Below are 25,115 nucleotides of genomic sequence, written 5' to 3'. Positions count from 1 at the left end.
CTCTTCCTTCTTAATGTCAGATTTTTACTCTGCACTCTGTAGTGTGAGTGTGCCGGAAGAGAGGTAGCTTCTCTGTCTCATTGTTATAAGCCCCCTTACTAGGAAAATAAAAACTCCTTAAATGCAATGCAGTTGCAGTGCAGCCTTCCAACAATAAATGCTGCCTTGGTGAAATATTCATAATTCCCTTTTTGTTGGGACTCCGTCAAGCTGGTTTTGCCCACTGAGGCTCCAGTTTGTACTGATGCTTTATTGGATAGGATATATTGAAGGGTAGGTGTTTATTTGATCGATTATGTGTTCATTTCACCTTGTGTATGTATGGACAAAACATTAAAAACACCTTTCTTTTAAATATAATACAAAAGTCCAGCATTACAAATTCCAAAAAGTATACAATTTTGGTATTTAACTGCATTATATTGTACAGGGGTCTCTATTTTTCTCATCATTAAATGTATATTATCAGATTGGTTTGTACATGCAGTTTGTAAAAATAATTACATATTTGTTTTTGCCGTTATTTGCAATGTCGCTGCTTTTAATCACACGTCTAAAAGGGGCAGTTGAGGAAAGCCTGTGATTTCTATTTGTTTAAGATTAAGAATTTGTGATGCTTTTTAAAGACCCACTACATTTCTGGTCCCATCCCAGAGCAAAAGTCACTGCTACTCACTGTAGACGGAGGAATAATAAGGCATCAGTATGTCATATATGAAATGGTTTGCTAGTGTAGGCTAATACTTGACTGCCAGTGAAAGAAAGGCCTTGGCTAGTCTTCAAACAACCAATACTACAAAATCTCACCCAAGTGTTTTCTGATTTGTGGGGGTGGCTAAATGGGTGAATTACACATTACAGTGAAATAGACTCACTGTGCATGCTCCTTGAAAGACAACTGTTCATGTTTTGTGTTCTTTCCCACAATTACATCTTATGAAAATTTTTTATTAAATCAGTGGTATACACAAAAATACAACATTTTGTATACCACTTATTTAATATAGAAGAGCCAGTTTAAATCTCTGCTGTGTGTTGACACACTGTTTGATGAATATTATGCAAACTTCATTTTATAGTATGTTTCAAAAGAAAATAACAAGGTGCTTAAAGCTGAAATCCTTAACTTTTCATGCGTTGTCACTGTTGTGCAACAGTATCTGGCAGTGTGCTTGTTGTGTTTGCACACTAGTTGTACGTATCCAGCTATCTAGTTGAGTAAAATGTCATTGACCAAACAGGTACCTTGAACATGAATATACAGTACTGTGCAAAGGTTTTAAGCACTTCAAGTAAAGTGAAGATGCTTTCATATATTTCAAAATAATGCCATGAATAGTTTTTATTTATTAATTATCATACAAAGTGCAGTAAAGATAAAAAACCTAAATCAATATTTGGTGTGATGACACTTTACTTTAAAAACAACACCAGTCCTCCTTAGTACACCTGCACACAGTGTTTCAGATACTTGGCAGGTCGGTGGTTCCTGCATCTTGGAGAAGTTGCTACAGTTCTACTGTGGATTTAGGCGTCTCAGTTGCTTCTGTCTCTTCTTGTAATCGTGGACTGACTCCATGATGTTGAGACCAGGACTCTATGGGGGCCACGATATCTGTTGCAGGACTCCTTGTTCTTCTTGTCAATAGATATTTTTTTCTGACTCTGGCTGTATGTTTGGGGTCATTGTCATGCTGCCAAATAAAGTTGGGACTGATCAGTGGCCTTTCTGATGGTATTGTGTGATGGATAAGAATCTAAACATCAAAAGTACCTAAAACTTTTGCACAGTACTGTATATTCCACCCAGTTGCCAGATTTAGATTTGTGGGGTCCAGTAACTGATAAAAATGATGACAGATTGTAAACCCAAATCCAAGCTTCAAGCCATTACCACAGAAACCTGTGAGTAATGTCAAAGCATCCATGTTTTTCTTTGGTCTACATTTTGACCATTTTAACTGTTGCTGCCAGTCGTCATCATGAAGAAATTCAGAGACTCAACATCCCCAAGCGTATGAACCGATAGAGCTAGATTTTCTGAGTCAGTAGTGGTGTTGGGAGTGTTCACATCTTTTTGAACAGTTTAATACGATGGACGAATTTATGACTGGGGTGTATTTATATTTAATAAATACAGAGCAGAAGAAATAAAAACATAACTTGGGCCTGTGAGACACTGACAACCATATTAAGGACAAGCTTCTTAATTTGTATTTGTATTTGTATTTGTCTTTTTTGTAAATTTAGTGTTGGTCTGAAGACAACTTTTGAACAAAAAAAAGGCCAAGGTAATTTTTGCTCAAGGTTCTTCGGGGTACATGCCAGCTGGGAAAACATTTCTACTATTTATTAAGAGGATATTTTTTTAAAGACATCATCCATTGGATATCAGAAAAAACAGCGTAGAAGGCTGCTTAAACTGGCCTTGTTATTCTGTCAAACTGACAGATGGTTGTGTCTTGAGAATTTCAGATGATATGAAATGGAAAAGAAAAATGGTTTAATAGAATCATGTAGAACATCCTTCATATAAAATAGAACAGCACCAGATGAAGACTAGAAATACTTATGCCATTTGCAAGACAGGCCAGTCAGTAAATTACTCTTTACAAGAATCAGCTGTCACTACACTAAATTTTGTGTTTGACAAGACAAGAAGAGCTTAAATTTCTTGATTTTCTTGCTTGTCATTTTTTGTTAGTTGAATTTGTGCATATTTGGGTAATATGACAAACATTTAATCTTGAAAGTGAAAGTAAACTTGACTGTGGATAACTGACTGTGGGCTTTAAAAATGTCATGGGGAATCTGTCCAAGTCAGTCATAAATCTAATTAATTAGCACATTATTCTATTGTAGATATTCAGTTTCATAACCAGTACCATCGACTGATGATAATTTAAGTCTGACTTTAATGCAATAGATCAGGCACTGATCAAATCAACTTAACTGTAAATATGTTTGTCCTGTTTTCTTGTGTGTGAGGCCTCACATCAAAGTAAATATCTACAGACAAAATGTAATATATATTACTCTGATACTAATGGTAAATCCATTGATTGATTAGTTAGTGATTGATTAAAATATTTTATCATGCACATTCCTTGTAGAGTATGTTGGTTAAGTTATGCATAAGAAACAAACCCAGGGACTCAAGACATGACAAACATTTTTTGTTAGCAGTTATTGCAAAATCATGCACAAATGTGAAGTTATAGTTTGTTTTATGTTTAAATATGTTTTGTCTGGAGAGAAAGTGAGAAGTTGAGAACTTAACAGTGCCATCACAAAAGCAGGAAGCAGACAGTAAACAAGTATTCACTGGTGTCACACCAACACTGCTGTTTAGTAAGCTTATACTTTATACATTGAGCATCCTTATTTATTGAACAAGGTGTACAGTCAAGTTTTATCATTTTATTTATTTATGTTACCTGAAATCACAAGTTTGATTATTGGTAATTGATAGAAGGTTGAAACTACTTTTATTGTGAACATTTAAAAGAGACTGTGAAAACCAAGCAGCTATGATGCAGTTTGCGAGGAACACTGTCATCAGTTGCATCCTGTTAAAGATCCCCTCCAGACAGAATAAAGACACATAAAAATGCTCACCTTTGAATAATAATTTGTGTCTGATATGGTTTTTCCACAAAATTTCAATTACCTAATTAGAATTATTAAAATTACATCTACTTCTTCTCCCTCATCATCCAGAATCTATGAATATGCAAATATTTTTCATTTAAAAAGTTTAACTGCTTGACATAAGATGTCTCCTAATTCACTGTAAAGTCTCAGTGTATGTGCACTGGAAGCTTCAAGTTTCCACATCACACTTATGTAAGTTGTGTACTGGACCAGGACCGCCTTCCAAACTAGTTGTGATGTCACAAATCATGATTGTGAGCTACACCCCTTAATTTAGATTTTCAGTGAGCACAGAGAAACTTTCCCTCTTCAGCAGATGAATGTGAAAAAAGCCGTTTAAGTGTCAAACTCTGCACATACATCATTCTGTACAGTGAAGCTCAAACATCCAACTGAAGGAACAAGAAACAAAACCATTTTTGAGTGCAAGGGGACTTTAAGGTGGTCTACTGTAGGGTTATTTTACAAAACCTATAGTATACTATACCATACTTATTTATATCTATTATGTGTATTTGTCGTTACTATATATACAATAATACACATTGTTGGGTAACCAGTAAGTGAACCATAGCTTGTATATTTAATCACTTCTGCTTCCCAAGGACTCTAAACACAGTAGAATACCCCCTTTTATATATTAAAAAATACAAAAGTACAGCGTTTCGTTTCGGTTTTCATCAGGCACAAACGTATCAAAATATATGCAATAAGAAATGTTCAACCACCAAGCTAAGCAGTCAAGCATTGCATGTAAAAAAAAAAAAAAAAAAGAAAAAAAAAAAGAAAAGATGAAAGCTAAAGCTAACTCGCCAAACCTTCAGTTTAACTGCCAGTCAACCAATTAAATCGGTGTATGTCATATGTTGTGTAAGCTTTGTACTTGTTGCGTGTGAAGTGGCCACACACGTAGGGGTTTTTTTTTTGTTGTTGTTGATGTTTTTTGGAGGGGCGGGTGCGGTGAAACAACACACGGGTTTGGCCGTGTCAATCAGTGAAAAAGTCCTCCTATCCCGAGCGCGACCAACGCTGACTCTTGTGTTGTTACATTGTAGCGGAAAGAATGTCGGAAAGGGCCGAGGATGACGTCAGGGGGGAGCAGCGCCGAGCGGCCAGGCAGCAGCTGAAGCAGCAGCAGATCCAGCGGGGAGAAGGCTCCACAGCAATGGCGACTGTTGCGGAGCGGAGATCCTTGCCTAGTCCAGAAATAATGCTGGGACAGCCTTGGAGCAAGTGGGTCGACGCCGCCAAACTCCACGGTAACGACGGTGAGTCCCCTAGCGTCCCGAATGTGCGCGTGGAAGCGAGGTAGAGCGCGACAGTTGCCAGTCCTGTGTGTTTTTTTTTTTTTTTTTTTTTTTTTTTTTTTTTTGGCCGATTGCATGCAGTTTTTTGGTGGAATATGAAGAAACGCTACTGGTAGCAACAGCACAGGCAGGCAAGCAAGTGCAACTATTTATTTGTCTCTGTGTCGGATCGCCTCATTTTCAGGTGCTGAATCGGAGGAAAGTTTTAAAGACCTCGGGAAAAATCGAGAAGCCATGCGTTTGTGCAGAGAAGGTGAGTGTTTTTTTCTGTCTAGGGCCAAAGGTGTATTTTGGTTCTGGGGGTTTGCACACATACACACGCACACACACATGGATTCAAGCACTTTATACGCGTCGTTCGTCCAAAATTCAAACCTACTGTACATCAAGCGCGTCCTGAATTGACTGTACAACCGGATATAATTAGTGAAACATGTGTCTGTTATTCGTGTGGTAGTTGACATTTACATCTGTCCCTAAAATAACTTAACGGCTGTAGTTGAGCATGTTCCCCAAACATAGTAATAACATTGTCATATTCTGTTAGGAGTATGCATTTTAATGGTGGGTGACTGGACTTCATTGTTTGTAACAGCATCCACATTTCTGCCATTTTACATAAGAATCCACTTCCACCATATTTTATGTCTCTCCATAATACAAGAGCAAGGGTAGCACTAATTTGAAAGTTAATGAGAAAAACACTTGTACAGTTGATCAAAAAGAGAATCTCCTAAGGGAAATATTATTGTTGAAACAGTGAGTGAGACGTTTTTTAAAAGTCTCCTCTTCATCATAGCTCTATTTAAATTAGCTGAGGTCACATTATGGCATGTCCCTATCTCACACGCTGCCTCCACACAAAACACGACTAACAGTGATGTTTTTTTTAATCATTTATTCTGAAAAATATTGAAAGCAAATTGAACAAAATGCTAAAATTAAGATTTTAAGGTTTTGATGTCTTTTAAACTACTTACCCACTAACAAGCATGGCTGACAAATATAAACCTGAACGTTTGCCATCACAAGAATAAAAAATAAAAAAAATCAACCAGATTAATCCGATGACAGTGTGTTAGTGTGATTATGCTCCTGCTTTTAACTATGAGGTAAGGTTAAGTGTGTGGATTATTCCAGGATGTTTCTCTAAAGCTCTGACCTACAATAAGGTAGGTTATTTAGCTGTTAGTGTTTTTGAACGTTATGTTTTGTTTCATTTTATAGTGAGCAGTAACAGGGTAAGGTGCAGTCATGACAGAATAAAGAGAAAGGACATCATCTAACATTAAGTGATAAAGTCCACAATGCCAGTAGCACTCATTACCTCGCTTCTGAGCCACAGAATGATTTCACATTAGTTTGTACTGCAGTTTTATTCTTTGCTACACCTCGGTTAACATTAGCTGATTTATTCCGGGTTTAGAATGAGCTTCACCAAAAAGGTATATTGTTAAAACAATAAAAATTGCATCTTGTTTAATTACAAATCAACAATCGTGCGCCATATTTAAGGCCCACCAAGCTCTAAGGTTGACATCAGAATGAACCAGTTGTCAAGGTGTGTTGAGCCTGTTCAATTCACTGAGAATTAAATGAATGAATGTTAAATGAATTTTGTTTCTCTCACAGTGAAACTGAATGTAGTTTGAATGTCGCTGAGCTAATGTCTATTTATATGCAGATAGCAGAGCAAACTTTTAAAAGAGTGTACCCTCAAAGATGTTATATTTGTTTTTCTATTTGGTGCATTTCATCCACAGCTACTTTTAATCATTTTGCTGTGTGGATTTTTGTCCCTAGCTAAAGGACATATGAGCAGTGACCTTCCTGTTATGGGATAGTCATTGTAGCTACTAGGACACCAAGATTAAGATTCGTCATTTTCTTTGGGCTCTATTTCTAAAGTGAGTGTAGGTGAAATAGGTTAGAGTGAAAATAATCTTATTCTCTGTTGTTGTTGTTCTCAAATTCTATGTGTGTATGTGTGTGTAATTTGGCAGAGAGAAATGGCACTAATTAAGCAAAAAAAAAAAAACCATGAGGATCAACTTCAGACACATCAGTAATTCTACATTCAACAACATAGCAATCACTGTGGTGTGCATAATTGTCAGGTTGACAGGTTTTGGATTTGGGTGACTTGTAATGTAGAACACCTTTCGGAGAAGACTTTGTCCAACATTTGGGAGGCACATGTATGTGTTGGAATGAGTTTCTGGTTCTTAACGATGTGTTTGCAGAAGAGGATATCTGTTTTAAGTTACATCTCAATGAGGAATCACCATCAGCAAAGATGAGAAAAGCACAAAGGGATTCAGGGGAGCACTCAGTCAGGTCACATGATTTTGACCCGCTCTTATGATGTCATAATTATGAGTCAAGCTTTTGGTTTCTTTTTTTTTTTTCTTCCTCTCCTCGTGTTGCTGCAAAGGAAAGGGTTAATTGCAGGCTACTTGTCAGGGCACTTATCTAATGTTGCATTTGCATTGGTCAACAATGTGGCCTGTGTGCATACCCTAAGACCGTTGCACAATTCCAGTAGCAAATGTCCCAGAGGCTCCCGGTGACAAGAAAAATAGAGCTTTCATATTTCATAGTTGTGGCTGCTACAGGCTTGCACAGAACACAGAATATTTAAAATAGCATTATACACATATATGTTAAGACTGCGGACGCTTTGAGGTGGTGTGTGACCTATACAGATGTTGTCTGCTTTATGGTTAAGAAATACTGTCTGAACGTGTTTTCATATTGTTGTATCTCCAGGTCAAGAAAAGCATTTTCAGAGGAAGGCAGAGAAAGAATGGTCATTTTAAATTCAAGGCTGTTGGATCACTGGACGTGCAACTGGCTTGAAACATGTCTCTGTCATGTAGCAGCGTCTGTCAGTGACTGTTGTTTGTGTCATGGGGCTGATCAACACATGCTGTTCGTGACAGAAGTGTGTGCGCATGTAGAATGATATTCATGCAGTGTGTGTGTGAGAAGTAGGGGTATTACAAGTGGATGACTACACCTCTCCACAATGACTCACCACCAGATTCCTCCTGTGGTGTCACCGCCATCCTAAAACACACAGGCGATTAACACGCATACAACATTTACAACACAATTTACAACACATTGTTAAAATGTATGGCAATAATGAGTGATGAATTAACTCATCATCTGTCCCGTTTTTTTTTATGAATTTACAGTAGCACTGTCGCAGTCGGGGTAGCTGGGAAATGTAGTGCCAGTGTCAGCCACAGGTCAGACTCAGCCAGCGTGCGTGCTGCTCAGAGGCAGCCAGAGCTGCTACTATTCCACCTAGATCATTCATCACTGCCATGGATGAGGATGCTGAAATTAACTGGACTCTCATTCTCGTCCTCTGTCTCGCGCTCGCAGCCTCGCTTTCTCCTCATCGAGCGCAGGTCCTCTGCTCACTCTCTTTGTCTCGCCGAGGCTTCGGCCTGCTTCTCTGCTCTGTTTCTCTCTTGTGTTTTTTCTCTGCCGCGCTCATTTCTTGGCTTTGCTCCGTTGTTCTGTTTCTTTCTCCTCTGCACTGACTTCCTTTCTCTCTCTATCCTTTTTATCTCCTCCTTGCACAAGAAGAAAATGGTAGATTGAGAATGGGGCAGACACAGCGGCGTTAGACCACTTTTCAAGTCAGGCCATTTTAGCGGTACAGTTCAGCCGGTGCCAGTGTGCTGAATGCAGAGTGGTAAGCGGATCTGGCCGGGTTGCTTTTATAGTTGAGCAAACCATTTGGAGAACACTCCAAGTGAACACCATCAGTAGTTTGGGAATGAGTTTCATTCGCCCTTGCTATTGATCCAGTGAGGAAATGTAGTTGGCTTGTTCGACTCCACAGTTCTTGGCCTGTTTCAGTGAAGGAATTCAGAGAAGGTAGAGTTGTAACTTTTAACTTCAATTGGCTAATGCTACAGGAGAATGGCTCACAGAGAGAATAAGATGAAAACAGACTAGTAAACCCAAAAAGTTGGCCAGAACTTTTAGGCTAGCCTCCAACCGTTGCTCTAATGGATTGCACTTCTGTGACAAGCAACCAGTGAATTCTACCCTCCACATTGTGTTTCTCCTCTTGTTCTCTTCTGCAGAGCAGCCAGACCCTTGATTGTACACATCAGCAGCGTGCTCTTCTACTCAAGTTCTATATAATTTAAGTGAAGACATTCGCCTCCTCTCTGTGGCCGACCCCAGCCGCTGTGAAAAAATGGTCTTTTCGCTCCACCGCTGTTGAAGGAGACACTTAGCAGAGTGGCTTCAGACAATTGACATGCATTAAGTAGCATCAGGCTTGTCAATTCATCCACGCAAGACTGCTACTGACCTCCCTGAGAGGGAACCCCGCAGGTAGACCCTTTTATATGGTCTTTGCCTAATGGCCCTCATCCCCTCCCGACTCGGCCAGTGATGTTTGGAGAACCCTTGACGGCCCTGGCAGAGTACGTATTCGAGAGGGGCTCCACTTCTCTCCTCTTGTATCCTCTCCTCTGCTCATCTCATCATCACGCCCCAGGCAATCTCTTAATTAGCCTTCTTAATTAGGTGGTTTCTGGTTCTCTGCGCTGGGGTAAATTTTGATCACATTCTGGTGAGGAGCGGCACTTCCCTCTGATTTGCTCGAGAGTGTCTTGTGAAACACGAGGCTCGGTTCAGATTATTGGGTTGGTAGAAACGCTGGAGCTGTAGACATCCTGTTGATGTACCTTTGCACTCGTGTGTCTTGTGCTTTTCAGGATAGAAAAACTCAGATCTCTGTGTCCCCCAGAGAGAAGAAAAGCAACGCTGAAATCAGCCATTTTTTTTCTAGTTACTCGTCATTTCAGTGAGCCATGGAAGGAGGCACTGTGCTGCTGTATGAGTTGTCAAACGTTTTTAGGGGTCCATGACCCTGTGTGTGTGTGTGTGTGTGTGTGTGTGTGTGTGTGTTCACACTTTAATTATTACTCCATGATATCGTCTTGTGTTAAGCATAAGATGGCTTTAGAGGAGGAGGTTTCAGATGAGTCCTGACTCATGAGAACGTGTCGAGCATTACTGGATAAGCATTGCAGTATTGGATTTTAAGCATTTCAATACATCCTCACTTTGACATGCAACTTCCAGAACCTGACAGGCTGTAATGAACACCAACATCTCTGTTTTGATTTTGATGTTTTTGATTTGTTGTATCATCTAATAATACCACATAAAATTGCAGTATACACATATTAAATTAAACTCTTAAACCTGAATATTCAATAGGATAAGGCTGGTTTAAAAAAAAGAAAGAAATATCAATAAAAATATATAATATATGATATTTGAAGGTCAGCATCCACCAAGCAGTCAGTTCGTAGAATGCAGGAAGAATGTAGGTTAATTAGATATGATGATGATGGTGATAAAATTCATGATTGAGAGAGGGTTTGACTGTAAAAATCACAGATGCCAGAATTTTGTGAATGAAGACTGTTAAAACGGGGAGTGTGAAAGAGATTGGGAGAAATTACCTGTTAGAAGGGCAACACAGGAAGCATGATATAGGGAAAAAATCTTCCTAATTCAACTTTAATCCTCTGTAATATTCCTGTTATTTAAGTCACAGATCAAGTTTTGTCAATGCAGTGTGTGTGTTAATGTGGGACAATTGTTCTTTAACAGCAGGTAACCTTTGGATTGCTTGCTCGACTGGTTCTTATCACCAGGACATGTTTTCCACGATGAATGGGGACTAGTGCTTGGGAGTGATCTGTATTTACAAATTTTACATGTACAGACTTTGCTCCTAAGGTTTCCTTGTGTGAGCTCATCTGTTTTTTGATGGTCTTAACATGAAATACACGTGGACATGTATGTGTTTTGCACTGCAATGACGTCTGAGTTCTGGCTCAGGACATAACAAAAGACCATTTTCCTTTTTGTGGTTTGTTGTGTCATGCAAAATGATTATGCCATCAAACTGGAATTATCCTATCTCAAGCTATTACAGTGTTATGACAACAAATGACAGATACTTCAGTGTCGAGTCTGCTGCCAACTGGGGCACCTGGTGAACACAGATCTATTTATTTTTTTGGCTCTCCTTGACTTGTGCCCTGTCTGGTTGATTCTTCCCCTGTGCACAGACATGCCCATATTTGGCCAGTGTCCCGCACAGGACGACTTCTACCTGGTGATGTGCAGCCACTGCGGTCAAGTAGTCAAGCCCCAAGCCTTCCAAGCACACTATGGTAAGTCCCATGCACATGCACGCACAGTCATCCTTCATGCAAACACCATGCAGTGCTATGTTTACTAGTTTTTAATTTTATTAATAAACCAATACAAGAATGGTAAGTAAGTAGTAAACAGTTTTCAGCATCTGTAGGAATCTCCTGCTTAACGTCTATACCACTGCAAGGCTGGTTGTGATATTTCAAACATTAACACACCGTGATATTACTTGTCCCTCCGCCTTTCTGTTCCCCCACCAGTTTTCCTCCTCAATACAGTAACCTGTGAGGAGGGCACCATAGACTTTGATTTATTTATTTATTTACTTGACCCTCTGTCTCACTTGTGTGTGTGTGTGTGTGTGTGTGTGTGTGTGTTTACAATCCCCCTGTTAATATTTGATGTGGCTCTCTCAGTCTTCCCAGTAATGTACTATTTTTTATAACATACAGTGCAGATCAGATTTCTGGGTTTGTGAATACTTTAGGAGTGTGTGTGCATGTCAGTGGATAGTTACATGGGATCTTTGACTAGACTGCTAAAGTAAATGGATGAATTATAGATCTGTGAATAGTGATTGCATCACTCTGGATCTCGCTAAAACCTGACGGTGTTCATGGTGTTCAGTCGCTTGAGCCATCTGTTCACTCGCAAACTCATTTCCTTGAAATGGTAAGGGAGCTTGCATGTAGAGAGTGACACCTACCATGTCCTATCATGTAGGGCTGGTTGGTTAAAGTATGAATTTATTTTGAACAATGTCGATTTTAGAGGACATAAAGTTGGTTTATGTTACGTTGTTACGGCTTCAACTTTTGTTAGGATCTGATATTGGGATTCAGTATCTGCATCAGAAATTTAATGTTTAATCACATTCTTTTAGCATTCTCCTCTTACAACTTTTTTGTCTGCAAAAATGCAGATTTAGTTTCACTCAGTGAAGGATTCTTAGTGTCGTGCGTTCTCCTGTAAGTGTGACAGCAATTACAGTTGTCAAGGTCAGCCACAAGAGGGAGGTATAACAACACACTGCTCTTCGAGGAACTGTCCTTGCTACTGTCAACAGCACTCAAAAGAAAGGACTCCTCCCACTCTGCTAAACAATATTAGTCTGATAGTCTAAAACCAAGTACTACAGCATCCAGTTTTCATACCTGCCTGGTGCTTTTGAATGAGAAGTAGACAAACAATGGGAGAGAATTACAGAACCTATGAAGTAAAACAATACTTCACAGTACGTGGCTGTTGCACATCTTGAACAGGACAGTGTTCTTGATGCAGACTGTGTACAATTTGATTCATGGAGTGTAAGCACCCAAAATGAACAGTAATTTTAAGCTTAGTTCTTTCATTCATGCGTAAGCAAATGATAAATTATATTGTTAAGCAAGTATTCTTTGTAATGAATATACTAATAATGGATATACAGTTATGATATGATGGATGTATATATGTACATATACATATATAATTCCTAAAATGCTGGGCATTGTAGCTTTTTGCTAATATTACACTGACAGGAGTGAATAGTGCCTTTGTTAGGGACTCTTTAAAGCAGCAGACTTGGCTTGTTACGTAATATTTCTGTTGTATATGGCAGCAGCATGGTGTATGTGAGATTGAATCAAAAACAAACTACAGTTCCCAGTGTTGATGGTAATGTAGTAACATGTCACCCAGTGCAACAGTGTGGCTCAGTGATATGTTTTTAAGAGGAATAAGCTATATCAGGGTGTGGCAATATAAACAATACTTGTTATTGGGAGCAATTTATTGTTGGGTTTGGTGTTTTTATGAGATTTTGTCACAATAAAGAATAACACCAGACTTATCCTTTTAATAATATGTTACACCCATTTACCATCACATATATGCTACTTAGATATTATACAGATTTAATAATGCAAATCGCTGATTGAGCAACCAATGGTGGCTCCCTTGAATTCCATTCAGGTGGAAGTTGAAAGCACCAGAACTGTCTAACGCTCAGTTGAATTCTGTGGCTATGCTACTATACGTGGCCATACAGAGTAGGAGTGCTCTCCCTGTGATTTTCCTCCCCTCTTCTTTCCTCTGATGCCATTACGGGAAGACCCCATGTTGCGCTAACACGGGGCAAAAGCACTGATCTCAGCACCATAGAGATGGTCTCAATATGATTGTTGCGTGCTTCTTTGAGCCCATCTGTCTCCCGTTAGGTGTTTGTGCTTCTCGACTGAGGCTGATCCCAGCAGGGGTGACACTCACCGCAGAACGCGAAAGCTGCAAGCTCGGCTGCCGTTTTATGCATTCATTTATGAACTTGTCGAACAAAGGCATGTCTCCTCGCAGCTCCGCTCACACGGGTTGCCATGGTTGTGCAAACACACACACACACAGATGTTTAGACACGCATTTACGGATCATGCACCTTAAACTTAGATTCCAAGAAAACAAACCACAAATATTTGAGGCTTAAATATTTATTTTATTCACTAGAAAAGAAAAATTATTATTGTTACACATATATTTTACAGAAGCCACGCCATGCTAGGGCTTGAGCATGGTTTCTCTAGAGACGGTAGTGAGGCCGTCACACTTGTACGTTGATGTTTTCCTCTAACTCCCGCAGCCAGGGATTCCCCTTAGCATCGAGCCAACTGTTTGTCAGTGTGAAAGAGGATATTAAGGCTCCTCCTATTCCTTGTGTCTGTTGTTTAGTTTTTTTTCCCCCCACATTTTTCTTGACTCCTCTTTTATTTCCTTTACACTGCCGCTGGTGTTGGCTCTCTTCTCTCAGTGTTAGTGCTTTGTGGACAGAGCACTGAGTGTCACGCTGGGGTTTCCTGGTGTGAGTTTATGTGCGGGGTGTGCTGTTGACTGTGACCGGGACAGGACAAGACAGCAGGAGAGGGAGGGAGGGAAATGAAAGGCATTTGGGTTGTTCGGCTGCTAAGGAGAGGGAGGGTAGATATCCGGAGTGTGTCGTGAATGGGTGTGTAGAGGGAGGCCCTTAGGTGAAAAGAGGGCACTCTTAAAAGCATTTTTTTTTCCCTCTCTCTCTTGAAAGGGAAGTTGGAAGCAGTTTGAATGTGTGTATGTGTTGAGAGGGGCTGAGGGAGATTGGGAGTGGCAGCTCTGTGTGTGCACATGTGTGTTAGTATCCCTTCCACTGTTTCTGCAGCAACAAGCTTTTTTGCAGCTCACCTGCTGAGACTGAGATTTCGCCTACAGCCCAGTTCCCAGTTACACCATGCAGTTAGCCCAGTATAAGGTTAGCTAGCCAGACTCACACCCCGCCACGGTGGCGTGCTGCTGACACAGACGCTCTCTATCAAAACCTGTTTGTGCTCCTGAAGCTGTATCCTCTTACATTCACTTTATGTTCACGGGTATTTTTATCCACCTCTTGTTCTTTGCTGTTTTTTTTTTGTTTTGTTTTGTTTTGTTTTTTTACCCTGCGCTAAATTGTTGACAACAAGAGGGTCAAGTCAACCTTCAGTCACCCATTTCTCCTCAGCGGACACCTCTCTGTGTGTCTCTATATGGATGTCGCTCTCTCTCTCTCCACTTATGGTCAGAGCAGCAGTAGTGTTGGCCTGGTCAATGTGACCCTTCTGTGACCCCACAGGCCAAGTATATCTTTTAGAGAGCTGCTGTTGGGCCAGGATTCAAGACTGTGGTGCAAGTTGCCTCTGAATTTAAAAAAAAAAAATGCTCCCATGAGGTTACTGTTTTGCTTTTTTCTTTTGTTGTTTCTGCTGTAGCAGCTAATGAACTCCATGAAATGAGTTTTTGTCGTGGTGAAATGAGTCTATCTTGTGGAACAGAAGTAGAAATATCAATGAAATAATTGCAAGCGTGCAATTTTGTTGTTGTACGCTGTGACTAGAAATAGTTAGGGATGAGAGCTTCCTTTGAAAACCCAATGCTTGTATGATTATTGCAGGTGCACACTCAAAGGGACCCCTGTTTGATGATTTTTGGAAACCATGGTGCACTTAATCTTTTTTTTTAAAGGTAAAAATTTGTTTTGGATGCAGGCAGTTAGTGATGAGCATTTTTGTTTCCTTCCTTCTATTTTTACTTGCCATCAACTGCTCAGTATCATCCTAACCTTTTCTGCTGTCACACTGCTTTTTATCAGTTTGCACAGTAGCAGTTCTAAGAAGCACAGGCAGGAAATGAAGCTCTTGACCTGTTGGTTGGTTCTATTTCAGGCTGAGCTAGCATAGATGACAAATTCCTCCTATTTGTTGTTAAGGTAACTTCTCAGAGGAAGATTTCTATGTTCCTGTGTGTCTTGCTTTTTCTCGTGACCTAATTTATTATTATTGCCAAATTTAGCCATATAGGATAGTCTGTTATTTTGTTAGATCAAAGATTTGCAACGCTTTATTCTGATAATCTAAGTGATTTGAATATTATGTCTTAATGCCAGCCTGGTTTGTACTGTCGATCCAGAGAGAAGACACAGTTCGGCCAGCAAGCCAGCCTCCACCTCGCCCTTCCCTGTGTCGGGCAGGAACCGGAGTAGCGGCAGTGGGCTTGGGCCTGGACTGGGCTCGGGATCTGTAGCTGGAGTGGCGAGTGGAGGGATCCTCAGCCGACCCTCCGCCGCTGGATCCAGCTTATCCTCCACTTCAGCGTCCTCCTCCAATCCCAAACTCCTCAAACAAGCCAAAGATAAGCTGCCAGGCATTCAGCGAAGACCTCCCTTCCCCCCCTTCAGGATGCCCCAGCCAGAAAAAATGTAAGTTTGACAGTGTATTGCATTATTACGTGGTGCTATGGTGGCACAATATGGAGATCTTCACTAAGACTAAGAATGAGCGAATGAAACGTTTTTATACCGAAATTGTGAGTTTCAAGAGCACCATTCTCAAATCGCAAGTACCACGATTTTGATTCTTGAAACTTGTATAATTAAGCTGTACCAAATTAAAGTTCAGGCTACTAACTGTTGATTTCAGCAACTATAATGACAACTGTCATCAATAAATTTACTATACTGTTAGCTGTAATTATAAATCTTAATAATGGACAGCTGGTGAGCAGAGATATCTGAATCTCCCAGTTATACACACATGTCATTGTTTTGTTATCCTTATCCACCTAAGAGCTCTGAATCTGAACTTCCAGGATTTCTAATTTCTGTCACTCTGTGAAGCTAATGTTAACTCAGGCAGGTACAGTGGTTCCCTGTCAACAGTATCAGCAGTCTGATATCTCAACAGTTTGTCTTTTTAACAATAACTATGCAGCTGTTATTCTATAAAAAAATTAGGCCGACTTCTAAAAAAAAAAAAAAAAAAAAAACCCAACAACCACAGAATGACCTCGACAACAAGCAACAGGAACAGGAAGACTGTTCACTGATTTTCAATCAGTGTGATGAAGTACCTTGATTTTTGTTATATTCAATTCACTGGATTAGCCAAAAACTGATGTTATCTTATCTTTTAACAGTTTCTCAATAGCATTTTCCAGAAAATGTACTATATCATAATATATGTAGATATCTTAATATAAATGTTACATCTTCTGTGATAGATTTTACTTTATTGCCCACCCGTATGTGTAGCTATGCTTAACCATGATGATCCTCCCTGATCTATACCCAGCTTTGTCCTACACTGAGTAATCCTTGAATGACTGCGTAGTGAACAAAATAGTATAATCATGACAGTGTTGTGATATAATTCGAACATCTCACAACTCTTAAAGCTCCTCTTCATATCACATGATGTCATATCACAGGAAGTGTGTGTAGGATCAGAAAAAGGCAACATATTTTGTTCTTTAATTTGTGTCTTTGAAGAATGATGGATCATTAGATTTATGTTTTGTCCTCCCAGCCCCATCTATGTGTGCACATTTGTCTCTTACCATGCGTTTCTCACTGGCTCATTGTTTCTAACTCTCGGCTTCCTCCTTGCTGCCCTCTTCATTTCTGTAACCTTCTCTTCCAGCCTCACCCCGGCTGTCAAGGTGGAGAAGATGCATCTGAATGTGGACTCGTCAGCCAAATTGGTGCAGGCCCCCGCCACCACCTCATCCTCCTCTACATCCTCCTCTAGCACCACTGTGAGCTCCAACACTACCACCATCACCACCTCCTCCTCATCAGCCCTTAAACCAGGCCTTAACTGTCCCTCCATACCAAAGCCTCCCTTACTGGCTCCGGGTCAGATCCCCAACGGCAAGGGCCACCTCTCAGTTCTTTCGGAGAAGAAGCAGGACAGCAGTAGCAGTGCCAGTAGCAGACGCCACCTTAACAAGAAAGTGGCAGGTCAGTTGGACACACACGCTGGACACACATTGTATTCTGTTTTTGCTTAAAATGATTTGTTTTCTCTTTCTTTCATAAAAGAGTAAAGGGTCAATTAAAAGAGCAAACATGGTTCTTTATGAAATTCTTGTGTAAAGTCTTGAAATGCCATCACTTATCTATTATTTTGCTAATAAACTCAGAAAGTTACCTGTAGTCACAATATCACATGTACACATGTATTACATATACCAGGTAAAGACTTGTGTTTTACGTAACACAACTTACAGTTAAGTAAGTTAACAGAGCAGTTGATTTTTAACAGTGCATGTAAGGTAACTAACAGTCTCCTCTCCTGTGCCTTCAGAACGTGAGTTCAATCCAGACATCCACTGCGGCGTTGTGGATGTGACGGCACGGAAACCATGCACAAGATCTCTAACATGCAAGGTAACCATTCTCTGTTTGATGCACTGTGTACTTAGGACTTCAAGTAACTGTGTCATGTATCATATAATGGATAAGGTTGGTTCTTTTTTTTAGTTGCGTCACAAATCCCATGAAAAGACCACTTTAGTCCGTCTCTCAATACTTTCCAACTTCCCTACCCAGTAAATGGCCATCAGCCTCAAGCCCATTCATACCCAGTGAGGATGTAAATCTTGGAAGGCAGGTCACAAATAGTTTTTTTGGCTTTGTTTTCTGAAAATGCTGAACAATTTCCTCAAACAGATTGGTTCTGTAGTTTGTAGCAAATGTTGCACTAAACAGTGTACTTGTTAGGGACTATTTTCAGTCACGGTTTTGTGTGTAAATGTGTCTGGCACCAGTATGTGCGATTGAGACTAAATAAACTACAGTGTCTGCATTCACCATAATGAATGTCATCTAGTGCAAAGGTGCAGCTCATTGATGTGTTTTTAATAGTTTTGGACAACAATGGAGCTTCACAGTACGGAGGAATAAGCTATATCAGATAATTGTTAGTAGGACCAGTTAATTCTTTGTTTTGGTCTTTTCATGGGATTTGTTAACAATTCTTATACTTATACATTTTTTTTAAAGGGACGTTTATGATTATTGTCAGCAAAGTCACATAATTATGCCGTAGTCTCAGAATGTTCTCTGTCATGTACAAATTGGAATAAAAAATAGAAGTGAACGTCGGCAAGCAGATCCTCTTCTATAATTCAATAATTCTGACCTTTGACCTTTCCAATGTCCCACCAGACACATTCCTTAAGCCAGCGGAGGGCGGTGCCAGGGCGGAGGAAGCGCTTTGACACATTGCTGGCAGAGCACAAGAACAGAGCAAGGGAGCGGGAGAAGGACAAGGAGAGAGAACTCCACCAACCCCATTCCCAGCAAAACCCCCCTCTCAGGGAACCACACCCCTCCTCCCACCTCGCCGCTGCCCATGACGTCCACCAGGTGGCTCATGGCAATGGCCCTGCCCCAGACGCCACTAAGCCTTTGCCAACCGGCAAACCTAAATTTCATAGCCCTGGTCTTCCACGGTGAGTGCAACTCAAGCCCTGTTCTTGTATTTTGTTTCATCTTTTATGTACGTATTACATGCAGTGACACCAGACAAACTAGGCTTCACCATGTTCAGCTTATAAGATAATGAAAATAACCTGACACACACTCTCTATCCATCAGACTAAACAGCAGTCACAGCGGTAGTACCCCCGCAGACCCTGCAGTAGTCCACGAGTCACCACACCATCCCCAAACTGCCCCCGACGGTTTTTCCCGACCCTCCAGTGACGAGGGAGAGAACGAGGAGCGGGAGGAGAACGCTGACAAACTGGACTGTCACTATTCAGGTTATCACCCTCGACCGGCAGCTGTAAGTGCTCTCTACAGTCACTGGTCTAATCCACAATTTATCCATATTGTCAAAACTTTTAAGCACTGTTTATACAGCACCATTGTGTTTTATATAAAATTTGCAATTGATACCCTCTGTCTGTTCTCAGTACTGTACCTTTGGAAGTCGACTGTTTGGGAGAGGCTGTTACTCCTTCGACCGGAGATGGGACAGAGTGCGATGTGCCCTAACCACAATGATGGAAAAGCATGTCAACTCTCAGATGTGGAAGTAAGTCTGTCCTGCTCAGATTTTGTTATGTCTCACTGTGATGTGATGCCTACATTGAGGGTCATAATAATTTGCCATCTTTTCTGTTGGGGTCAGCATTTCTGACATCATAGCTAATGAATTATGTTCCTCCTTGTTGCAGGAAAATCCCCTTGGCCTTGGAGAACACCTCCTCCGTTGCACCTACCCATAGGACAAGCACAAATTCCCACAGTAGCACTCCCTCTTCAGGCTTCCTGGGCCCTCCTGCCACCTTGCCCCAGACTCCCTACAGCCAATCCTATGAGGGCAAGTCAATGCTCTCCTATGGGACCACCTTAAATGCCCGCAGCTCCCCACAGGGCGGGGCTGAGCACCCGGCCTACGGCACCACACAGGCCCGACAAGTGTCTTCGTCGCCGCAGATGCCTTCAGCCCACTCGTCCTCATCCTCTTCTTCTTCAGCTCCTTCCCTAGCCTCAGGCCGGGCGCTTAAGTCCCGTTCCTCCAGCAGCAGCACTACCAAGTCGTCATCGTCCTTCAGACCCAAGGAGATCTCCTCTGGCTCCTCCACACCCGTCATCCCCAACTCAACCGGTGGGGGCAGCAGTGGAGCCAACAGTAACAGTAGCAGCACTAGCTTCAGCTCGGGGAAGAAGAGGAAGATCAGCTCCATCCTCTCTTCATCCCATAGCTCCTCTGAATCATCCTCTTCTAATGCCAACTACTCTTCCTCCTCCTCCTCTTTCAAGAAGAACTGTGCAAATGTCGGCAGCTCAGGGAGCACCTACCACCACAGCTCATTAGGTCCTTCATCCTCATCGTCATTATCCTCCTCCCACAGCGGAGTCCACAGTGTGGGGCTCAACTGTGGCCCCACTGTGCGGACCAACTCACTTAGTCTCAAGGCTGAGCCTTCTGGAGGTTCAGCAGGTGGTTCCTCGGGGCCGTCAGCACGAGGTCCTCCCTCGGGTAGCTCTGCAGAGTCTATCAAGCGCATGAGTGTGGTGATGAACAGCAGTGACTCCACCCTTTCCCTGGGGCCTTTTGTCCACCACCAGTCCTCATCTGACCACCATACCAGCTTCAGCCACCACTCCTCAGATGGGCGCCTTGAGGGCAAGAAGCGGAAAAGCTCTCCAGCCTCCAGCGGCATTAATAGTGGAGGTGGGGGAGGAGGAATCGGAGGAGGAGGGGGACCTGGACCAGGTAGACCCAAGGTGGCCAAGTCTCCTGCCATCAACAACATCCATGGGAAGCATGGGCGGAGCATTCCAGGGACGCCAGGGCTGCCCAACAACTCCCATTTACATCAGGTGAGTTATGTACTCTTTACCAGTCTGGATACATTTTAATGACAGTGAACAACTTGTGTTTCCATGACAGATAAATGTCTCTTTAAATTCTTCTCATACTTCAATACTGCACTCACTGTAACTGACTGTACATGACTGTGTTGATGATTTGTAATTTGAAAACAAATTAAAACAAGTTGACGGCATCAACTTAGTGCTCTGGGCTCTTGTGATGGGTGTTTCGCTCTATTTTTAAATGTTTTTTAGGCTAAATTTATGAAACAATCAATAGATTAATCAATAATAATGAATATAATTTGTTGCATCTCTAAAAATCCGTGAATATGAACACCTTCATGAAAATTACTTCCAACTCTGAAAAATCAAATGTTAGTATTGGACTAGTTATTAGTAATGTCTTGCACCCAGTGCTGGTAAAATGGATTCTTTGAAGCAATGTAACAGCAATGAGAAATTTCCCCAGAGAGACCAAATTATCTGTGCCCAAGTTGCATTAGTTAAAAAACAGAAAAATTGCTGAAGTCAAGGGGAACAGTTAGAGGATGCCATACTAATAAAAACAATGGCCACAAGTCAAATTTGACCAACTGGCATATGTCTTATTGTGAAAGGTATGTAGTTGACAAATACTGCTAACTGGCATGTAACCTCAACACTTCCGTCACAGTGTTTGCAACAGGAGATTGATCACTTTAGTTGATTGAACGTTAGTCCTTTCTATTAATTGATATTTTGTCTTTCCCTCGTACCCCGTGAATGTTATTCAGCTCATGAATGAAGAGCATATATTTGATAAGGAATTGCCAATTGTTTTTGGATTTATCTTTTCAGTTATTTCATTAAAGAAGCTGATGAGGCCAGCATTTGTATGTAGTTAAATTATTTCACCTACTTTAGCAACCACTATTTACAAGTAATAACTTCAAGTGCAAGAACATCCAGTGGTAACAGGGGAAAATGTTAAAGAAGGAAATATAACATTGTGAATGACACTAGCACAACCCCCCTTTGCCTGCTTAGAGTTTAGTAGAATTAGTTACTCTGACTGGTTGAGAGTAGTTATAACTTACTACAGACTGATGTCTTAACAACCATTTTAACACAGTTTTTTCTCTCTCCTTTACGCAGCCAAAGGCTCGTCCCTGACAGCGGTGTCCGGCTTCTGTGTATGGAACTGGCAGGCGGACGGGGAATAGTCCAGAGCAGTCCGCATACTGCTCTGGACTGCACGAGGCCTTCTAAAATCAAACCCACATTACTCTCAGCTTCCCACAATCCTCAGGGTGGAGATGATCTGGACTGCCCAGTGAAGTCAATGTGGTCCTTACTATTTCTCCCAAAGCCATGTGTGTGGGGGAGGGATGGTGGCACTGAATGGGGATAAGTCAAAGCGTGGAGCGCCAGGGGTCCAGTGAGCGAGCCATGGACCTCCCACGCCTTGTTGTCCCAGTATTCTGAGAGGTCTTCCTGTCTGGCCGGAAGTAGGAAGAAGATAGCGACAGCCATGGGTCTCTTGAGCTCATCGGGTTCAAGTTAAGGGCTGGCGCAAGCTCTGCCGCAACAAGCCGCCATGACGCTGAGCAACTGGGGAGACAACAAGCCGATCTCTTCTGTGTTTGCTGAAGAATGAGTGTGTGAATGTGCGTGCGTGTACGAGTATTTTTCTCATGTCAGATTCTGCTGGACTACTGGAATTTCCAACTTAATTACACCCCCAGCGCCTGATCTCAGAAGCCTTGGAAGGAGAGCAGGAGGAGCAGCAAACTGTTACTTGCAACACCTTAAACAACACACAATCACCTTGTTGTTTCACCTTTCCATTAGTCTGACTCTTTGGTGACACGTCGAGTAACTTTGGGTTACATGAGCCGGTAGGGACGATCTGGTCAATTCTTTTATTACCCAGAATAATTATGCAAGTGTTACCTTTTAATGATTTCTTATGAGCTTTTTACACTGAACTACAAAGAGTCTTTGTAGATGTGGTGAAGACAGTAATGCTTTCAAATGTGAAAAGGACGCCTGATGTGCCCATTCGATTGAATCTTTTGTCAGAGTTGGTTTGGTCGTGAGGACACCTGTTTATCTGAATCTTTTCATTGTGCAAAATGATAGCCACAGTAGACCTACCCCCAACTGTGAACAGCACTAAATAACTTCTTTCTCCACAGGCACTGCTTAGCTGTCCACGAAGCTAGCCAAAAGCTGCTGTCAGCTTTGCCAATTACTTTATTTTTTAACTAAAAGGTGGGCAGTCTTGCCTGTTAAAGCAGTGATGGTGCATTGCCTGTGTGGATATCAAGAAAATCTGTGCAAACCATATTAATGCCACAACCTTTTCTCTAATACTCTGAGAGAACTGAGAGAATTACTTTGTACCCATACAGCTGTGTGAAATCCACAGCTGCTCGTGGGCAGATGTGAATTGTAACTTTTTTTTTCCTACATAGGGAATCAGGTATGGTACGTCTTAACTGGAGCAAACTTTATGCACGTCAGCTGTCTTCTGTGGGTATGATTGTCCCTCCTATGTGTAACCACTACCCAAGCTCTGGATGTTAAAAGTTTCAATGCCTCACCGTAACACTATGTTGGTGTGGGGTTGCGAACGATTTGTCATAGTAGAATGGATAGCCAGGCATTATACTCTATTCCTTTGTCAAAATGGAGTCTTAAATCAGGCAATACTCTCCCATCTCGTTGGGATATTTGCTTATTTCGAGTGGTCTCGAGTGGGTTTTATGGTGCGAGATTCATGGAGATGGCTTCACAGGACTTATTGAAACTTTTGGCAACACCTGTTGATTTACGGAACCTCCACTGATGTCAGTTAGTGTGGAAAGTAAAGGAGACAATTTCTTTTTTAAAAAAAACAACTTTAATTTAGCTTTTTTCTTGTAGCCAATGTATCAAAACAAGTATTGAAGTATCCCTATTTGAGAATACATATTTTGTTAACAAATTGTACATAGTGAAATATGTATTTTTGCACAGGCATTTTTTCGTACACGCTGAATTTTTTGGTACAATTTAAAAAGTCATTATTTATTTAGTAAACAAGATGAAAAGTCAGAACTTGATTATTTGAAGTGGTTCACTGCCAAGTCGATATAATGCAATACGCCTACATGTAGAAGCTGAAGCATCTCATGAATCGTGTACTGAGATCCTTTAAGGAACAAAGGTGAAGTGTTGCCACTGTAGCATGTGTCTGTATGACAGAGGATACCTTTATTCACTTTTCAAGGTCTCAATCACATGTGCTTTTACAATACATTTTACGTTGCCTATGAATCAACACAACAACAAAAAAAAAATGTTACTATGTGACCCAATTAGCCTGTGATTTTGAAAAATGTCCTGCAGGCTTGAAGCTGTGCCCGTTGTCTGACCAATTTCCATGGACTCCTCAGTCATACACTTTGTAGATGGTGTACCTTAAACACATTTCATGATTGAAATATAATGTTCTTTTATAAGGCTGAAGGGACTAAAGCAATCACTGCAAGGAAGAAGAACACTTCAAACAGTTCACCTGCTTGCATCGTCGTTGCCAAACAAGTAATTTGAAACACAGCTTTTAAAGAAATAGTTTGCAGCCTTTAAAAGAAATATCAAATTAAGAAAGTGCCTGAATTTGTTTCACCCTGACTGTTTGAGGACAGTATTCTTTGGGTTGTTTTACCTTACTTGAATGTTCGAAGTGTTTAGGGAGTTTGCTTTTAAATTTGCCTATGAACCCTAAATGTGGTAAAACCTGAGCTTGTCAGCTGCCCAGTATGAAACACTTAGTGTTGTGCGTTTTTTTTGGGGTGGGTGGGGGTTTATCCAAGTTTTCCAGACAAGACGTTAAGATTTTCTGTTCTCGTCAGTGTGTGGCTTAAGCCCCCTCTGGTTTACTGGGAGTTGTACATTAAAACATTCAATCAAGTGTTTTTGTTTACCCTCAAACTCCACTGACATCTCGTCATCGTTTCCAGTCGATGGAAACATTGCGAGGTTGGTTTTTCTACTAGCACCATAGACTTGGAATGTGAAAGTGAGAGAGAATACAGCTCGTGTCTGGGAGGAAAAAATAAATCCACCATTCATACTATGTAAAAGCGTGTATAGATTTTTTTTTTTGTATACATTATCAAAATCATTTTCAGCTGGACTTATGTATTGGCTGCTATGTAATTTGTGAACAAAACATAGGTTAGAATTAATATTTAAAGAAAAAAAGATTGTATAGTATATTTGTTTTGTAACAAGTTTCTGTAAATAAAATAATTTATACTGCTATTTATATGAAATTA

General features: G+C 41.0%; 1 protein-coding gene across 2 annotated transcripts in view; it reads left to right on the top strand.

The window, feature by feature from the left end:
• Nucleotides 1–25,089, top strand: part of LOC121894182 (ataxin-7) — a 28,787-nt gene extending 3,698 nt beyond the window's left edge. For both annotated transcript variants that reach the window (XM_042406599.1, XM_042406598.1), the window contains 11 exons: nucleotides 4,710–4,922; nucleotides 5,146–5,214; nucleotides 11,081–11,185; nucleotides 15,612–15,900; nucleotides 17,120–17,439; nucleotides 17,786–17,868; nucleotides 18,649–18,935; nucleotides 19,081–19,270; nucleotides 19,401–19,522; nucleotides 19,665–20,817; nucleotides 21,946–25,089. In XM_042406599.1, the coding sequence (XP_042262533.1) occupies nucleotides 4,718–4,922; nucleotides 5,146–5,214; nucleotides 11,081–11,185; nucleotides 15,612–15,900; nucleotides 17,120–17,439; nucleotides 17,786–17,868; nucleotides 18,649–18,935; nucleotides 19,081–19,270; nucleotides 19,401–19,522; nucleotides 19,665–20,817; nucleotides 21,946–21,963 (2,841 nt within the window). In that variant the 5' untranslated portion in view covers nucleotides 4,710–4,717 and the 3' untranslated portion in view covers nucleotides 21,964–25,089. The remainder of the gene's footprint in view (nucleotides 1–4,709; nucleotides 4,923–5,145; nucleotides 5,215–11,080; nucleotides 11,186–15,611; nucleotides 15,901–17,119; nucleotides 17,440–17,785; nucleotides 17,869–18,648; nucleotides 18,936–19,080; nucleotides 19,271–19,400; nucleotides 19,523–19,664; nucleotides 20,818–21,945) is intronic.
• The last annotated feature ends 26 nt before the right edge of the window (nucleotides 25,090–25,115 follow it).

Source organism: Thunnus maccoyii, chromosome 3 (genome assembly GCF_910596095.1).
Source record: "Thunnus maccoyii chromosome 3, fThuMac1.1, whole genome shotgun sequence".
Taxonomy (NCBI): domain Eukaryota; kingdom Metazoa; phylum Chordata; class Actinopteri; order Scombriformes; family Scombridae; genus Thunnus; species Thunnus maccoyii.
This window is presented reverse-complemented; position numbering and strand designations above follow the sequence as displayed.